The sequence below is a fragment of the Indicator indicator genome, chromosome 11, assembly GCF_027791375.1.
Source record: "Indicator indicator isolate 239-I01 chromosome 11, UM_Iind_1.1, whole genome shotgun sequence".
Taxonomy (NCBI): domain Eukaryota; kingdom Metazoa; phylum Chordata; class Aves; order Piciformes; family Indicatoridae; genus Indicator; species Indicator indicator.
In genome coordinates, this window is record NC_072020.1 from 9,182,028 (window position 1) to 9,198,495 (window position 16,468).

At 41.7% G+C, this 16,468-nt stretch overlaps 1 protein-coding gene across 1 annotated transcript in view; it reads left to right on the plus strand.

Annotated features, from left to right (window-relative positions):
- Nucleotides 1–282: 282 nt before the first annotated feature.
- The window catches only part of TNS3 (tensin 3), a 96,580-nt gene continuing 80,394 nt past the window's right edge, over nucleotides 283–16,468 (plus strand). The window contains exons 1-11 of the mRNA XM_054384690.1: nucleotides 283–447; nucleotides 3,458–3,508; nucleotides 4,520–4,642; nucleotides 6,087–6,151; nucleotides 6,447–6,530; nucleotides 8,851–8,963; nucleotides 10,054–10,114; nucleotides 10,269–10,344; nucleotides 11,740–11,869; nucleotides 13,275–13,340; nucleotides 16,009–16,113. Of these exons, the coding sequence (XP_054240665.1) occupies nucleotides 298–447; nucleotides 3,458–3,508; nucleotides 4,520–4,642; nucleotides 6,087–6,151; nucleotides 6,447–6,530; nucleotides 8,851–8,963; nucleotides 10,054–10,114; nucleotides 10,269–10,344; nucleotides 11,740–11,869; nucleotides 13,275–13,340; nucleotides 16,009–16,113 (1,024 nt within the window). The 5' untranslated portion in view covers nucleotides 283–297. The remainder of the gene's footprint in view (nucleotides 448–3,457; nucleotides 3,509–4,519; nucleotides 4,643–6,086; nucleotides 6,152–6,446; nucleotides 6,531–8,850; nucleotides 8,964–10,053; nucleotides 10,115–10,268; nucleotides 10,345–11,739; nucleotides 11,870–13,274; nucleotides 13,341–16,008; nucleotides 16,114–16,468) is intronic.

The following is a 16,468-nucleotide window of genomic DNA, read 5'->3' on the forward strand; positions in this document are numbered from 1 at the left end:
GATTACTTTTGCTGCTTTTCTGCATTGTTGGTTGCAGGATTTTTTTTTCACTATGGTTTTGATGTGAAGAACTCTGATGTTTAGCTGACTCCTTTTGTGGACTGAGCTGAATAATTTGATCTCTGCAGGGATTTAATAAGTTGTATTTGTAATGAAAATACTGGAAACCTGAGATGCTTGACTGTATGAGTCCAACTTGCAGTTTCTTCATGTTAATATGCTGTGTTTGTTCTTGGCTGCTTTGCTCTGACCTGCCACATCTCATGTCTTCACAGAAGTGCAGACTTTGATCACATTATGGAGGAAGGCTATGAGCTTGACCTCACCTACATCACAGAGCGGATCATCGCTGTCTCCTTCCCTGCTAGCTGTTCTGAGGAAACTTACCTCCACAATCTTCAAGATGTAACCCGAATGCTCAAATCCAAACATGGGGATAATTACTTGGTATGTGTAGGATCAGTCTTTTGTGAGACTGTTGTGGTCGAGGGGGGGAATATTGTTAATTAATTACCCTCACGACAATAATAAACAATACGGCAAATGGATATTAATAAAATATATTAACTCTTTATTAATAAAGTATGTCAAAACTCGTTGCATAGGATCATTGTACGGTTGGAATATATATTTACAATGGGCATATGCAGTCTCAGGGCAAATGCAAACAGTTCTGTGCAAATTAGGAGGCAACAACTTGGAAAGATAAGGTCCCCGAGAGCAGATAGTGCTGGATTACAGCGGGGGGAGGCTCAATAAGAACCTTTAAATCCAAAGGGCAATGAATTAATTCCTCGCAGCTGGTTTTACCCACACAGGGATGCTGCTGCTGTTATGCTAGCTTTGGGGCGCTCTCGTAAGGCGCAGCACGGCAGACTGCCGGCAAGGAGAGTTTCCCACGCGGTCCCAGGCTGGTCTGGCTTCAGCGGACAGCAGGCAGTTAACGACGCTCTTTGTGACGGGTGCTTGCTTGGTTCCTGGGTAAACTGAGGCATGGCATGATTCTGGTGGCAAGGGGAAGCAAGCTAGGTGGATCTGGCTTCTAGGCTCGTGGCTTCTCCGGCTTGCATGTGTATGGCTTGTGGCTCTGTCCCAGGCTCTGGACCGGACACTCGAAGCAGGGCAGGGCAACTGGAGGCAGCTTCTGCGAGACGGGTCCAAGTAGGCTTGAAGCAAGGTTTGAAGCAAGGCAAGGCAAAAGTGACTACCAAGTCGCTTGTATGTATACAAATTGCCAGAGATGGATTGGTCCAATGGGGCACTGAAGCTAATGCTGGCTGCCCAATGGAAAAGCGTTCTGCCAGGCTATAACCATAAAAGGCAGAAGGCAGACCTTGTTTCTGGGGAGCAGTGGTCAGCTTACGTGCTCTCACCCCAGATAAACAGCTTGTTTACCAGACAGGCAGGAGTCCTGTCCCCTTTATTCTTTTTCCTGCATAGCCCTGTTTTTCTGCAGGAAGGAGGGGAGAGAAAGGGACCCTGTCTAGACATCTTAAGGCCTGTCTGGTGACATGGCCCTACCATGACAGAGACATCATCGTCTGTCCTGCAGGAAGACCACTTGTAGGTCCACATATATCATTATAAACCAAAAGTCAGTCATCCAAAGCCTCTTTGGTCCAGCTTTACATCTTAGCAAGCAACAGTGAGGTTTTCAGTGGTGTTTGAAGCTGTTGGCAAAGGATGGGTATTAGAAGCACTTTTCTGCTGGTGACGCTTCAGTCTCTGTTGTGATGGCACATAATCAAATGCTGTAGAATAATTGCACTAACCACTTCCATTCTCCAAATCATGTTTTTCAAAGATGCACACCCTGTACTGTGGAGTGCATTCTCTTTTTCTAGCAGCCAGCCACATCTGGGTCCTCAGCTGGGTATGTGATGGTCTCTCACCATCGTGTCTTGGCACTCTCTACCATGTATTGTGAAACAACATATCATAGTAGGCTTGCTGCCTGTGTGTTCTGCCCAGTTCTTTCTCCTTAACTTGATTTATATGTGTTTTTTCCTGCTGTTTAATTTTCTACAGGAAAATAAGTTGTAAGCAAATCTGTAATGAGCTCTGTGTGCAGAATGTTTCCTGGATGATGATCCGAACTGTGCATCTCCTGTGCTGTTTTCTGGCTCGTGCATCTAAACCCTAGGGCATGTCATTCTCTAAGAATTCTGTGTCCCACCTGGTAGAAGGGTTTTGAATGCCTGTTCTCCCTATCTCTTCTCCTTAATGGAATAGGCTGTAGGCTGGTGAATTGTTCCTCAATCAGTTGTGTCCAAAATTGCCACCTGTGTTATATTTGTTTCTCTTCTTGTGCATGAGATTTTGTATTTCTGGTCATCTGATTAAGGAGCATAACAAATCTAATATGCTTCAGTAACTTCCTAAAGGTCTCTTCACCAGCTGAAACTTGCTTTTGTTCTGTGGCAATGCTGAACATTCAGCAGAGTGAGCAAATTAGTATTGTCTTAATAGTACACTTATTTCCCAGTTTAGGATTAAATTGTATGGGAGGGAATGGGAGGAATGTTTCCTCTCTGCTGTGTGTAAGGAGGAAGGATTTCTTTTTGCACACTTGTTTTATCTTACTTCATTTTTATTATTCAGCTGACATCCTAAAATTTAGGACAAAATTATGTACATTTCATAGTATTAAAGCCTAATGCTCCTTTTTCTTTTCCCCAAGTATAAGTAAATAGAACTAGCATATGCCAAAAAGGGGCTAGCAAAGATGCAGTCAATCTTCCACTGTCATCTATTTGTAACATAGCCTTCTCTTCAGAGACCTCTTGTTTTGGTTTTTTTATCTGAAATGTTGGTTCCTGTACATTCTGGTCTCTATTCCATACTGATAGGACTCCTGGAGTATCTTGATTTGATCTCTGTATCTTGACATGGTCTGGGGTACAACAGTGTCTGAGTTTGGCATTTGATCCAGTAGTGGCAAATACCCATCAGGAACAGGGCCATATCCTGACACACAAGAATTTTAAATTCCTCTTGCATATCTCTGGAGATATTCAAGACCCTCCTGGATGAGGTCCTGTGTGACCTGGTAGAGGTGATCCTGCTTTGGCAGGGGGGTTGGACTAGATGATCTCTCCAGATCCCTTCCAGCCCCTAACATTCTGTGAAATACAACAATAAAGACAAATGAAGAAAGTTCTCAGCAAATAGCACTTCCCCCCCACCCCCCATGGAGAACTTCAAGTAATTAATCTCTTAACATAACTTTAACACTGATTTTAAGAATTCTGTACTGAGAATTATAATTCTCCACTAAACGGCTTTGCAAATACTAAAAGTGCTGGAAAACTGCAGAAATTTCTGTGGATCATTAGTATGAGACACTTCTTGTTTCATTCCTGTTCAGTCACAGTTACAACATGTTTCAAACGCAGCTGCTGACTACAGAAATGGTGAAGTTATAATGGTTGATATTTTTTTCTTTCTTTCTGAACAGGTGTTAAATCTCTCTGAAAAGAGATATGACCTCGCCAAGCTCAACCCAAAGGTATTGGTTGTCCTCTGTCATTACCTCTTTTTAGTGTTAAATACCACTTAAATGACCTGATAAGCTATGGGAGCTTGATATAAAGAGTAGGACAGCTTTTGGAAGATGGTAAACAGCCTTCACATGCATCCTTTTGTGTTTTTCCCCAAGTTCTCTTGGGCTGTACTTTGCAGTCATTCCTGTAAGACTTTGAAGGCAGCATCTGAAACCCATTGGGACTACTAAAAATGCATGTTGAGTGACAGAAGTTTTACTCCTGGTGTCCTTTCTTTGTGCAGTCACAGGATGCTAGGGGTTATATACTGTACAGGCTGAAGGCCAGTGGCATCCTGGGGTGCATGAAAAAGAGTGTGGCCAACAGGTTGAGGGATGTTGTTCTGCTCCTCTACTCTGCCCTGGTGGGGCCTCATCTGGAGTAGTGGGTCCAGCTCTGGGCTCTCCAGTTCAAGAGAGAAGGGGGACTACTGGACAGAGTCCAGTGGAGAGCCACTAAGCTGACTGGGGGACTGGAACATTTACCTAATGAGGAAAGGCTGAGAGAGCTGGGATTGTTAAGCCTGGAATAGAGAAAACTGAGGAGGGATCTCATTAATGCTGATCAATAGTTGAGGAAGATGGAGTCCAACTTTTCTTAGTGGTGTCCAGTGACAGGACATGGATGATGGACACAAATTGGAACACAGGATGTTCCATGTAAACATAAGGAAAAAAACCTCTTTAAGAAATCAGGATCTTCAGAAATGTTATCATTTGTGAGTGGTTGGTGGGTTGTGGGGGGAGTTTTTTGTTTGTTTTTATGAAAGTACTAGCATATTACACAAATGCAAGCAATATCCTTCTCCTTTAGAGGCTTGTTAAATGTGTTTCTGTTACATCAAGGCACTTGTGACATTATCTGGGGTTCGAAAAAATGTGGAGACTCTTCACCATCACTGTTGTTTGAAGGCATATTTTAAGATGTAGGATTAGGGTCAAGGTGGCTTCTTGTGACTATTACTTCTTTCACTGCAGATTGTGGATGTGGGGTGGCCTGATCTCCATGCTCCGCCTCTTGATAAGGTGTGCACCATCTGCAAGGCTATGGAGTCATGGCTGAACAGTGATCCTCAACATGTGGTGGTGATCCATTGCAGAGTGAGTGACCTTGTGTGTCCCCATCACGTGTGTGTTCATTCTCAAAACCAGTCCTTTATTCTCACTCAGTTTAAAAAATAAAAAAGAAAAGAAATTTGGTCTGGTTTAAGTGTTGGAAACCACGTGCCAAACCTTCAGCTTATTTAAGGCAGCTTAATTCCACTGGCCATGCATGCTCAGTACATATTGTTTTGCATAGTAACTAAGGTTCTGGGTATAGCATGTGGTGATGTTAGTTTGTTCCCTTCAAAGGCCAGTGCTCCTTCCAACTCAACAGCAAACACTTTAGAAGTTCCTCGTGTTTGTGACATTCATGGATTTTGTTGCAGGTTAAGGACAGGCAACATATCACAGATATGTGACAGTCTGGCTGCCTTACAGCAGTTAAAACTGTGCAATGTTACTTCTTCTTGCTTGTTCACAACGAAGAGAAATAAAGAGAAGCCTTAAGTAGAGAGAAAATGAATTTGGAACTGAGTTGGTAGATGTGCTGGTGATACTCAGGGCAAATCTCTCTCTTTATCACTGGCAGATGTTGGTCTAAACAGAGTGTGGATGATGATGGGACCAAAACTGCTCTTCAAGTCAGGTTGTTTGGTCCCTAGTCCTGAATTCCTTGTGGGCAGAATGCCATGAGTGTGTGAAACACTACAGAGTTCTTACTAGTTGCAGGGCTACAGTCAGGAGAGTGGCCTGGGACAAAAGAAAAGGGGTAAAGTATTTATAGGTATTTTACACACAAATTGGCAATGCATATTGTTAATTAATGCCTTTTAGTAAGGACTTTAAAATTTAACCACCCCCCCTAAACATAGCTAGGTACAGCTACTTGTATCAGCTGAGGGACTGAAGTGGTTTTGAAGTGTCTGAAAATTACTGTTTGAAAAAACTGTACTGAACTTATGTCAAGTTCATTATTTCGTAAGATTTTGAACATTTTTTAAAGTTATCCATAGAAAACCAGTAGTAGTAGTTGTTACTCATGTCAGGCAAGGGGGAGGTAAAAATGCCCAAACCTGCTGGAAACTCACAGGCTTTCCACAAACAGGTATTTTACTGCATTCCAGCCCAGAAATTGCAAAAGCTGTCTAGGCCTGTTGTGGATGATCTCTGGAAAAAGTAATACGAAATTAGAATGGTTGATAGATTGTTTCTACCACTGGTCAAGACTTTGAAACATCATTTCTGTCAGTCAGTAAGACTTGACCAGCATGTGCATAGAAGTCCTACTTAGTGCTTTTATTCCCCTTGTTAGCCAGCTTGCATGGACAGACAAGCTGCTGCCCAGCGTTACCGTCTTCCCAACAGTATGAGATACATGAGCAAAAGGGTTCTCTGATTCCCCTCTCATTAAATTTTGTTTAGTATGGGTCTTAAAATAACACCCAATGAAGTTATCCTGTAAGTTATCAAATAAGTTATCATTCCCTTTTTCCTCATACAGGGAGGAAAAGGAAGGATAGGGGTGGTCATATCGTCGTACATGCACTTCACCAATGTTTCTGTGAGGTAAGTTGTGCATAATGCATGTTGTGGTGTTTGTAATTAAGAAAGCATCAGAAAAAGTTGCCTTTTGATTGCAGTAATGTGTGTCAGCTTACTGTGTGTCAGTTAAGAGGTGGAAAAGTCGTTCTTTTCTGATGTATAAGTGCCAGAGCTACTAGTTAGATGGTGCTTCTCTCTTTTTCTTCCTTTCCTTCTTTTCCTCTCCAAATATTTTGGCGTATTTGAAGCACTACCCTGCTGAATTTCCAAGATAACCCTGAACTGCAATAACAAGGTATCTGTGTCTCTGTTTTGACAGTGCTGATCAGGCTCTAGACAGATTTGCTATGAAGAAATTCTTTGATGATAAAGTTTCAGCTTTAATGCAGCCATCCCAAAGAAGGTATTTAATTTGTTTCTAATTCATACCAGTAAGAAATGTTCTTGTTATCTTCTGCCCCCATCCCTTACTCCCTCCCTTGCCATGGTAAGACTTTTTCCATAAGATGCTGCAGTGTTTTCTGAACTCTCAGCACTTCATCTTATATTAATATTCCTTGACTGATTGTATCTCTCCTTCACTTCTTGCATGTAAGCTGACAGATAAAAGCTTTTGTATCACATTGTTACCTGTGTGTGTTCTTACTGCATTGTTAACAAAGTGACATGTCACAATCTATTTCTTGCTTGCTCTAAGATAATAATAAACTAACTTAAGTGATCTGCTTGCAAGCCCTAAAGCTAGAGGTGAAACTGGTGTAAATGGTGGTATCTGAGTTTCCTACCCTCTTCAAGGACACTTGCTTGATTCTTCTGGGAGATTAGGAGGGGGAATCTCAGAGGCAGTCTTGACTGATGGAATTAGTGTCTTTGCTCAGCAGCACTGAACTTGAGCTGCCCTTCCAATCTTCAGACACATGTGCACACAGGTACTTGGGAATGTCACTCCCCAGGAGAACAGAGGAGGTTCTGACCATTTGTCAGAATGGTTCTCCTCTGGAACTTGTCTTTTCCTACCTTTGCCTGGTCTGGCAGGGACTGCTAATCCTGTTGCAGACAAAGGAAACCCAACTGTAATATTTACTGGTAATGTTACAGTCCTCTTTTGGTCCCATTTTGATAAGTTAGTGGCCTGAGTCACTTTTTTAATGTGCCTTTTCTCTGACACCATTCTTGGATAATTAACTGGTGGTGCCCATGCTAAAATCCAGTTGATACATAAACAGGTGAATATAAGAATGACCACATTTGAAAGTACACCCATTCTTTGATTTTGAAACTCCTGCTCCACTAAGTTTGGTCCATTAAAAAATAAGTTGTAGCCATTAAGTGCATCAGTCCTGAAAATATCACTTAACCTTTTCCCTCTGCTGCTTAGATGCTCTAACAGTGGCAAGAAAAGCAACTCCAGACCACATCTATTCTGAATCCATTCTGAGAATACTCAAAATATATACTTTTCTCAGATAAGCTGCTGAAAGTTTGCCTGAATAAAAAGTGCAGTTACATACCCCCTGTATTTAAGAATTGCTTTATAAACCTTAAGGATAAGTCTTTGAACACAATTCTCAAAAATAAGGCAGCTGCCTCTATAAGCCTCTTAAATGCATTGCTTTGAGAAAGGGGTTCCAAAATTCAGTCAGATTTGGGAATGAATAAAACCTGATAGGGGTAGAGAGAAAATGTTGAGACTGAGAGGTGGCTAACAAAACATTTTACTGCACTTTTTCTGGTCACATACGTGTGCAATTTGTAAACTTGTGCTTTTGATGTGCCGAATATTTTCGGAATGACTGAAGGAGGAAACCAAAAAGCCAAGCTGTCTTTTCTTAGTGTTTCAAAATAAAGTGAGCTTTGCTAGCTGTCCATAAACTGAAACGTGCTTTAAGCCCACCACAGGTTTTACACAGGTTCTGGGGTAGTGAAGCTGTTGTTGTTGGCCAGGATATCTTTAGTTGCGGTGTTACCAGGAGCATGGAGTAAGGGATCAGTCAATGAGATCTGTGCTTAAAGTGGGGGAAAAGAGATGAGTTTCTTTTCATGCCTGAGAGTGAAGTTGAATGAAGGTTGTGTTATGGACAATGGAAGAAAAGCTGGTGGAAAAACTCAAGGAGAACAATTTTCCATAGTTATTTAAGGAGATAGGAGGAATTTGTTTAGCATGCACTGCACTGATATTCACTTGGTGTACCGGGTTGTGAGCTTGTGACCAAACCAGCTATTAAATACCAGAACTACAATGATTTCATGTTGCTATGGTAGTTTTCCTCTGAGTGGTATCAGTTGTCATTACAAAGATGTTATTTGCCTGCATTAGCCTTAATTCTGAGATGTCTGACAAGGACACTTCTCTGAAAATGGTGTGGGACCCACGTCACGTTGCTGTGAAAACCAACCAAGACCTTGAGCTGCAACTAGAAACGTATACCAGAACAACTGACTTTTCTGTCTTTGCTAGTATCTTTCTTATTTAGGGTAATGATATAAATAACTAAAATGAAGAGCTCAACATTAGCAATGTAGCAGCCACTGATTTAATAAGGTGGTAGGTTAAAATGCGTTTTCACGTTATTTTGTGAAGAGCATTCTTTTTGGAGCTGTGTGTAATGTGACAATCCTATTCACTCCCCAGTGCCTAGAAATACTCATATGTACAGAATGTATTTATCTGATATAGTTGCATCACTGCTTTTATTTAATTCAGAAAACTTCTGTGTTTTTAGATATGTGCAGTTCTTAAGTGGCCTTCTATCTGGATCTGTGAAAATGAATGCAACTCCTCTTTTCCTGCACTATGTTATCCTTCATGGCATCCCTAGCTTTGATGCTGGGAGAGGTAAATTACCTAACTTTTCCTATCCATGTGTAGGCTCAAAGTGTTGCTTCATTTTTGAGCTTTCTAGAAAGCCTGCAGAAATCTGAGTAGTCCAAATATTCCCAGTAAGAAAGAAGAGAAATATACTAAGAGTGAGAATTACAGCAGGTGAATTAAAATTCTTGTCCTTTGTTAAATATTAAAGGTTGATGCTATTCATGTCTGCCTAAAATCTGACTAGTTGTGATCCCAGTCCTTGCAAAAGAGTGGAGAACTTGGTCAGGTTTCACAATAATTCCTTCCTTTAGGAAATAGACATAATCATAATGTTAATCATAAATATAATCATAATCATAAACAGAATCTCTTTTCTGCTTTTAGATTGGATTTTCTTTAGAAAAGTCATTTGGATATGTTGTACTTTTAAGGTGGCTTTAAAATCAAAATGCTAAACCAATATACTGTGCTAGCTCATAGTAAAGCAGTATCAATCTTATTTTTATTATATGGGAGTTAAATAGCACTTGTCTTTTGAAGTGTCATCAGCATGAATCTGCAATGCTTTGTTGTCATTGCTGTTCGCTCTGGTTTTATTTCCAAAATAACTATTTCAATGAAGGCAAAGTATGGCTTCTTACAATAAAAACACTAAGGGACTTACTAGTTTTGAAACAAAACTGCAGATCATATATTTTCTTTCAGTTTGAAAACACTTTTTGGGGTTTTTGGGTTTCTGTGTGTGTGTTTTGGTTTGGTTTTTTTGTGGATTTTTTGGGGGTTTTTTTGGCCATTCTTTTCTTCCCTTACTAATTTTGTTTTCTTGCAGAAAACGTGGGAAGGCAGGCACATAGACATTTAATAAGGAGCAAGGTGTTCCCCCTTTCTTTCCTTACCAGAATCCTGTAAGATCAGGAAAAGTGATTTTTTTTTTCATTAAATATAATCAAATACGTTTCCTGCATAAGCCAATTTTGCTTTGAAGACTATTTTGACAATCAGCATTGTATCACTCGTGTGCCAGTGCTCAGTCTGCATGTCCATGAAACTACCTAGTTGTAACACTCAAAGAAAAATAATTACAGAACATTCTTTTCTGTTGACTTCTTTTCAGCTTGTCAGCCTTTTCTGAAGTTATACCAGGCTATGCAACCAGTTTATACATCTGGAATATAGTAAGTCATAATCATTTTCCTTTCTGTATGAATCCAGGTTTTAATTCTCAAAGTTGCAGAATTACATAGTTTCTTTCTTTTTTTTTTTAAGTTGTTTTCTTTTTGCTTTTCTTTAAATTATAAATTTCATTTTTTTCTTTTCTCTCCTGTTAAGTAGCGTAGGATCAGAAAATAAAAGCCGGATCTGCATTGCTATAGACCCTGCCCAGCTTCTGAAGGGAGATATTATGGTAAGTTAATGGTATGCAATCAAATTCCAGTCTCATGCCATTTAGTGGACAGTCTCTGACCAGTTTTGTGTCCTTGCTAAAAAAGAAGTTGAGCAAATGTACCACAAATGAATTTGGTCCTCATCGTTGAGTTCTACAGGAATCAAAATTCTTATGAAACTCAGACTAGAATGTTTTTAGGAACTGAAACAACTGCTCTCACCATTTCCATTTCATAGCATCCCCAAGTACAGTAAAGGGCATTTGTTGCTATTTTCTTTATTAAAAATTGTTTTATGGAGTGTTTGCAACTCAGCGTTAAAATAGCCTTGCCCTGTAATGTGGCAGACAATGTGCACAATCATAAAAGTATATGCTATAATGAAAATACCTAACTAATTCTTAATTATTTTGGGACTTTAAAAGGTGTGTGATATCAAAGAAAAGCCTTCTCGTTATACAGGCACTTGCAAGATTTAGAAAGCACTTTATACAGACTAGATAATAGTGCATATAACCCCTGTGTGCAAAGTGAAACTGTGGCTGTATTACAGCACTGTCATTTTAAATGCTGGCCAAGAAGGCCAACAGCATTCTGGCCTGTGTCAGGAGCAGTGTGACCAGCAGGACCACAGAAGTGATTGTCCCCCTGGACTCAGCACTGGTGAGGCCACACCTTGAGTACTGGATTCAGTTTTGGGGCACTCAGTATGAGAAAGACCCTGGTAAAATCAGGGTAATATAAAAACAATTCCAATGCTGTGACTGAGATCGCTGACGTTTTTGTGTATGTCTGTAAGAATGCTGAGTGCCACAACAGTTGACTTGGAGACTTAGTAGGTGAAATATCCCTAGGTCTAGTCTAAGGGAAGGTGGTATTTAAGTGTATTGTGTTCCCTTTCATCTGCTGGAATTCATGCTTGATGTTATTTTTTAGAGTTCTGTATTGTTCTAGCTGAGGTGCCAAAACTACTACCAACCTCCCACAGTAACGTAAATCAAGATCCTGTCAGCACTAGAGTGGGTTTTAAGAAAGTATTAAAATAGATGTAATCAGCTTGCAGGCATGCCTCTAAAACCCCTGCTTATTCTCCAGCCTTGTTGAAAAGGGTGTGCTAGGATTCAGCTTTACCTTCATTTGGTACCATGAAGGATGGATATTAGTCAGTGTTCCAACATCATACTGACAGATGTTGTGATAGTGATTGGTGACTGATGGTGATGAAAATGGAAATTCCTGTTTTGATACATCAAGAACTCTCTTGCCTCAGGCCTGGATTGAGTAACACATACCCCACGTGTTACATCATCGGAGGTGTCTGCAGTAAACGGCACCGCTCTACTGAATTAAGGCATGCACATGCAGCTCTTCAGGGCTGTAAGAAATTACTTCCTGACATCTTTCCCTCTTTCTAGCTGAAGTGCTACCACAAAAAGTACCGCTCCGCTACTCGTGATGTGGTTTTTCGCCTTCAGTTTCACACTGGAGCTATTCAAGGAAACGGCCTGGTGTTTGGCAAGGAGGACTTGGACAATGCCAACAAAGGTACTTGCCTTCTGCGGCTGGCTGGGTGTGTGTGGGGGTACGTGTGTGTGCCTCTGCATGTGGTCACAGTCTCACAGTATAGCAGAGGTTGGAAGGGACCTCCAGAGATCATCAGCTCCAACCCCCCTGCCAGAGCAGGATCACTTAGGATAGTCCACACAGGAATGCATCCAGGTGGCTTTTGAAAGCCTCCCGAGAAGGAGACTCCACAACCCCCTGGGGAGCCTGTTCCAGTGCTCTGTCACCCTCACTGTAAAGAAGTTTCTCCTTATGCTGAGGTGAAATCTTCTATGTTCTAATTTGAACCCATTGTTCCTTGTCTTATCACTGTGTACCACCAAAAAGAGGCTGGCCCCCTCCTCCTGACACCCACCCCTCAGATATTGATAGACATTGATCAGATCCCCTCTCAGTCTTCTCAAGACTAAACAGGACTCTCAGTCTCTCTTCATAGGGGAGATGCTCAAGTCCCCTATGATGATCATATGATGATGATCATCTTCAGGACCTGTTTTGAAAAGGGCTCTTGTTTTTTTCCCCCCTCTGTTTTTTGGGAGACTGCTTTGTGTAAACTAGCTCATTGCATGTAACACAGGTAAATCCCTAATGAATAGAGCCCCTCAAATGAGTTAACTTGTCAAAATAATTCAGATACTGCTCCACAGTCCTTATCACTTCCTCTCACAGACATTTGTTTACTGTTAGTACTGACTGTTAGTCACCAGTACAGGAAATAAGATGAGCTAAGCTGATCCCTTTCTTGGCTGATGAAAACAGTCACAAAGCCTGATGCTATGTTTGTGACCCAGTCTGCTAGAGTATGGAGATCTTTTAACATGCTTCAGAACATCCAAAACTGGAGGAAAAGTTTTCAGATGTATTTGAAAATGTGTTTAGCCAGTCTTTTTGTTTTCCAAATTCTTGCCTCAGCTTTATTTTTTATTTTTATATGCAGGATAGTAACTCTCTCACCTGGCTAGTTACTAACAAAGCAAGATCAAATAGATTTTCCTGCACATATGGCTGCAACAAAAGTTTTGTGATCAAGTATTGCAGTTTTGTAGTAAATTTTACTTTGCCTCTAGGTGTGTTTTCCTTTAAAAAGCCAAGAAAAAGCTAAAGTCAGCCATGTCTGTCTAGAGAGAGGTTTGAGAACTGTACATCTGTTCTACTTTTGACTGTTCTTGGAAGCAAACAAAACTCCACCTGACACTTCTGTGATCTTTTCTGGAGAATGTATGGGGCAAATAATGTGGCTCTTGTAGAAGCAAATTGCAAAGCTACAAGTGAGAAAGAAGGAGTGGTGAGGGTATGTGACAGTAGCTATAGAGAATCCTCCTTTCTGAGTGCCTTGCAACTGCTTTCCTGGAAGACAGCTTGCTGAAATTCTGTCCTTTCTTCTCAGATGACCGTTTCCCTGATTATGGCAGAGTGGAATTAGTGTTTTCAGGAACGCCAGAGAAAATTCAAGGTGAGTGGACAGAGAAAGAAATATGCTTAATCTAAAAATAACCACAATAAAACGTTTATGTGTTTTTAAAAACCCTTTTTTCATCTTCTATTCCATTTCTCCTGCAGAAGACCTGAAATTCAACTCTGCTGTTGAAATATGTAATACAATTACTGGATTAAATTAATGTAATGCAGACTCTGCATTGACCTCAGCATAGTAGTGATCAAGTTGTGTTCTAAAACTGTATCAGGACAGTTGCTGATGACTAGTATAATCTATCTGTGTAGAACATGCATAGCATAGGTAGCTTGGCCCAGCATAAGTGACAGGAGTGGCCTAGCACATCACCTGTTTTGGATGTTGTCATGACTGATTATGTGTGCATAATCAGTTTGGCCTGTTTTCAGTTTAGCATAGAGAGACACAGCTCTGGTTTAGTTGGAAATGCTTCTGCTCTGAAGCTGGCTTGTGGGGTATTTTCCTTAAGAACAGTATCAAGGAGAAGGTCTTGGGGGTGTCAGTTGGTGGAAAAACTCAACATGAGCCAGCAATGTGTGCTTGGGGCCCAGAAGCCACCCATGTCCTAGACTGCATCAAAAGAAGTGTGACCAGCAGGAGGAGGGTGGTGATTCTCCCCCTCTTCTCTGCTCTCATGAGTATCTGCAGTACTACCTCCAGTTCTAAGGCCATCAGCATAAGAAGGACATAGAACTGCTGGAATAGATCCAGAAGAGGCCACAAAGATGATCAAAGGGCTGGAGCACCTCCACTATGAGGACAAGCTGAGAGAGTTGAGGCTGTTCAGCCTGGAGAAAAGAAGGCTCCAAGGATGTCTTAGAACAGCCTTGCAGTACCTGAAGGGAGCCTACAGGAAAGCCAGAGAGGGCTTGTAGTGATAACATTAGGGGAAACAGCTTTAATCTTGAGGAGGGGAGATTTAGACTGGATATTAGGAAGAAATTCTCAACAATGAGGATGGTGAGACACTGGAACAGGTTGCCCAGGGAAGATGTAGATGTCCCCTTCCTGGAGGTGTTCAAGGGCAGGTGGCCTGGTCTAGTGGAAGGTGTGCCTGCCCATGGCAGGGGGATTGGAACTAGATGATCTTTAGGGTCCTTTCCAACCCAAACCATTCTATGATTCTGTGATCCTGTATGCCTCTGGAATTCTAATGTGTCTAAGATCAATTGCTTCTGTGGTCCTGCTCATCACACTGTTGCTGCTACAGGCCAGGATGTTGTTGGTCTTCTTGGCCATGCTGGCTCATGTTCAGCCAGTTATCAATCAACAGCCCCAGGTTTTTCTCTGCTGGGAAGTTTCCAGCCGCTCTGCTCCAGGCCTGGAGCATTCATGGGGTTGTTGTGACCCAAGTGCAGGACCTGGCACTTGGCCTTCTTCAGCCTCATACAGCTGGCCCTGGCCCTTCAACCTAGCCTATCCAGATCCCTCTGCAGAGCCTTCCTATCCTCAAGCAGGTCAACATGCCCTCCAAGGTCAGTGTCACCTGCAAACTTACTGAGGGTGTGCTTGATTCACAGATTGCATTGGACTGGAAGGGACCCTCAAAGGTCATCTTGTCCAACCCCCCTGTAGTGAGCAGGGGCATGACCAACTACGTGAGGCTGCTCAGGGCCACATCAAGTCTGATCCCATCATCCATATCACTGATAAAGATGTTAAAGAGACCTGTCCCCAGTGATGAGCCCTGGGGAACACCGCTTGTGACCAGCCACTAACTGGGGTTAACTCCATTCACTACCACTCTGAGCCCTGCCATCCAGCCAGTTCTTAACCCAGTGAAGCCATAGTTGGCAGCTTTGAAGAACTGGGAGAGACACAGAGTGGCTGTTTCAAGTTTTCCTGTTCATCATTATTGCTGTGTTGTTCTGGTATCAAGAGATAATCTGTAAGAGCCTTATCACTCCTCTAGTGCCCTCTCTTTGTGCTTGTAGTGTAATTGTGAAAAGCTCTTTGGTTTATTGTGCCTTGCCTTCAGTACTGGAGCATCATTAGTGTTAGTTGTCTTTAGGGGCTGATCCAAGTTGTCAGAGATACAGCATAATCAAGAAGCTCATAATCAGGAAGATAAAATTCTCTGCCTGTACATTCAGTAATCACAGAATCACAGAATGTTAGAGGTTGGAAGGGACCTCCAGAGATCATTGAGTCTAACCCCCCTGCCAAAAGCAGGATCACTGAGGGTAGTCTGCTAAGAATGCATCCAGATGGGTTTTGAAAGTCTCCAGAGAAGGAGACACCAACCCTGAGCAGCCTGTTCCAGTGCTCTGTCACCCTCACTGTAAAGAAGTTTCTCCTCATGTGGAGGTGAAATCTTCTATGTTTGTATCCATTGTTCCTTGTCTTATTACTGTGCACCACCGAAAAGAGCCTGGTCCCCTCCACTTGACACCCACCTCTCAGGGTATTTATAGATATTGATAAAATCCCTTCTCAGTCTTCTTTTCTCAAGACTAAACAGCCTCAGGTCTCTCAGTCTCTCTTCATAGGGGAGATGCTTTGGTGTTTTTTGGCTCATTTATATACCCCTTTTTCCCTGTCGTTGCTGCTTACATTTCAGAGCATGATATTGCTGTTTGGGCAGTGAACTTCTGTCAGAAAGCCACCTACATGGGTGTGTGTATCTCATTACAGATGGGGCTCAAACAGATATTTATTTTTTTTTTAGGATGTGAACACCTTCAGAATGACCATGGGGTGATAGTAGATTACAATACCTCAGACCCACTGATACGCTGGGATTCCTATGAAAACATGAGCCCCGATGGGGAAGGTGAGTCCTTTGGTCACTTCAGACCTTTCATGGTTTTGCCAGAGCTCCAGGATAGCTCATTTGCCTCCTAATGCCGATTCACAGATGTGTTCAGTAGCTGTCTATACACTTGCCTGTTTAGCTTTAGTGGCTCTGAGGGATAGAAAGCTGGAGAAGTTGTTTAAGAGAGATTTTTGTTAATGCATTGAATTGGGCAAAGACATAACTGGCTGATAGAAGTTACTTTTTTACTTGCAAGTTTGCTTAAAGTCTGGTGGTTGTTGTTGTTTGTTTTTTGTTGTAAAGCTTCTAATTGAAATTCTGTTACAGAATATTAAGAACAACAAAATCATGTGGGAGTCTGTGGCCTTCAGTA